At 43.9% G+C, this 2,295-nt stretch overlaps 1 protein-coding gene across 2 annotated transcripts in view; it reads left to right on the plus strand.

Annotated features, from left to right (window-relative positions):
- The window catches only part of LOC108241888 (ankyrin repeat and SOCS box protein 13), a 5,658-nt gene that overhangs the window by 1,152 nt on the left and 2,211 nt on the right, over positions 1-2,295 (plus strand). For both annotated transcript variants that reach the window (XM_017426365.3, XM_025008064.2), the window contains exons 2-5: positions 623-810; positions 893-1,049; positions 1,119-1,253; positions 1,812-2,003. In XM_017426365.3, the coding sequence (XP_017281854.1) occupies positions 623-810; positions 893-1,049; positions 1,119-1,253; positions 1,812-2,003 (672 nt within the window). The remainder of the gene's footprint in view (positions 1-622; positions 811-892; positions 1,050-1,118; positions 1,254-1,811; positions 2,004-2,295) is intronic.

Consider the following 2,295-nt stretch of genomic DNA (forward strand, 5'->3'; position numbering starts at 1 on the left):
CCACTGTGGCGGGTTGGCAATTTGAACAGAAAAGGTGTTATTTGTCCTCTTGACATATAGGGGGCAGTAATGTGCTCGAGTTGCTGCTGTTACATCGAGCCGCGTTCCCCCATCAGATACGGTTCCCCCTGCGTCTCCGTAAACAATGACTTATCTATTAACAGAATTGTTTAAAGAGGCAAATATTTCTCATTAAAAAAACAAAAAACATCATTCTATTAAAAATAAAATGTGCTAATAATATCATAATACAGAGGAATAAACACAGGTAAGGAGTTGTTGGTAAATTATTTTTGTCCTATAGTTTTAGAGGGGGAACCGATTATTTCAGACGGCTGAAATATTTGGTTCCCCCTTTTAACTTTTGCAAAAAAAGAATAAATGTCTCCAAATTCACAGGACTTGTTGTCCATGATGAGAGGAATAAACACAGTTAAGGACTTGTTGGTAAATTAACTAGTTGTTGGATAATTAATGATCTAAATAACATTCAACCTGAATGTTTGGAGCTGCTTGGAGCTGTGGCGTATAAAGGTGCCACAACCAGTCATTAGCTTTACAGGACATTGTCATGTTAAAGTACGTCGGCGTTCTTGTATCCATTTTGCTGTTCCACCTGCAGGCTGCTGGGCTGAGAGAACAGAGGTGCACAAGGCGGCGTCCCTCGGCCGGGCCTCTGATCTGCAGCGCCTGATCCAGAGTGGCGCTTCGGTCAACGTGGTGGCTGTGGACTCCATCACTCCCCTGCACGAGGCCTGCCTCGGAGGACAGGCCCGGTGTGTGCGGCTGCTGCTGGACGCCGGAGCTCAGGTGGAGCAGCCGCACAGACACAAACCTCCGCTCGTAATATCGTGCTGTTTTTCATCTTTCTGCACGTTGTGATTCCTCCCAGGTGGACGCTCGGAACGTGGACGGCAGCACGCCGCTGTGTGACGCCTGTTCAGCTGGGAGTTTGGAGTGTGTGAAGCTCTTGTTAGAGCACGGAGCTAAAGCAAACCCTGCCCTCACCTCCCGCACCGCCTCCCCCCTGCACGAGGCCTGCATGGGAGGCAAGTCACAAAGATAATACAATATTCCATTTGCATCAAATAGACGTTACACAGTGGTTTCATTTTCAGGCAACTCGGACTGTGTGGAGCTGCTTATTGCTACGGGTGCTTGTCTGGAGGCATACGACCTTTACTATGGGACTCCCCTGCATGTGGCTTGTGTTAACAAGCACACAGACTGTGTTAAAGTGCTGCTCAATGCAGGTGAGTGAGTGTCACTACATACACAACCAGGAATGAAGCCAGGAAAAGGGAACTTGACACGATCAGAAGAGAACAAGACAAACGGCATTTTATGTCAAAAGAGAAACAAGGCAGCGGCTGGAAACAGCGGGTAAAGAAAATGGATGCTGAGTGCTGAATGATGTTCCTGAAGAAGTAAAACAAAAGAGGCAAAATGCTAGTTTAAAGCTAAATGTAGCAGCAAAAGTAAGCTAAAAACTAGAAGAAGCGAAAGGCTAGCAAGAACCTAAAAGTAACAAAAAGATAGCTAAAAGCTAAAAGTAGAAAAGAGTTAGCTAAGTTAATAATGGCATTCATTAAAAAAAAAGTAAATATTTGTGAAATCAGATCACCACCAAAATTAAATCACTTGTTTTTTTGGGACAGTTTGATCAAAATCTGTTCCTTTAAATGTAAGCAATCTTGTTGGGGCTTCTAGGATAAAACAACTGGTGGAGCTGAATAGTTGAATAAATGATGGGTTATTGGAAAAGTAGCTTATTTGTAAAATTCTGGTGTATTCAATGCTTTGTTTTTTAGGTGCGAAAGTCAACGCTGCGAGGCTACATGAGACTCCCCTGCACCACGCAGCTAAAAACATGAGAGCTGAGATGATCGAGGTCCTTGTGGAGTTTGGGGCCAACATCTACGCCAGAGATCAGCACAACAAGAAGCCTGTAGACTACACCACCCCAGGTTCTCCGTCTGCAGCTTGCCTGCTGTTTTATGAGAGTAAGTTGTGACGGTCATATGGACGAGCAGGTTCACAGAGCAGTGTCAGAGGACAGCCAGCAGATGGCGATAACGAGTCTTTTCTCCACCTCCAGGACATCACAGATCACACACTAGTGCTGGGCGATATGGAACAAATCCTATATCACGATATGGATAATTTTATATCACGATAACGATATATATCACGATATACCCCAATTACGTACGTTGTCAGTTATTCTCTGAAAAATATGAAAAAATAATCTAATTTCTTACCTTTTTCAAGCTTTATTTCGAAGTGACATTTAAC

The sequence above is a fragment of the Kryptolebias marmoratus genome, linkage group LG1 (genome assembly GCF_001649575.2).
Source record: "Kryptolebias marmoratus isolate JLee-2015 linkage group LG1, ASM164957v2, whole genome shotgun sequence".
NCBI classification, from domain to species: domain Eukaryota; kingdom Metazoa; phylum Chordata; class Actinopteri; order Cyprinodontiformes; family Rivulidae; genus Kryptolebias; species Kryptolebias marmoratus.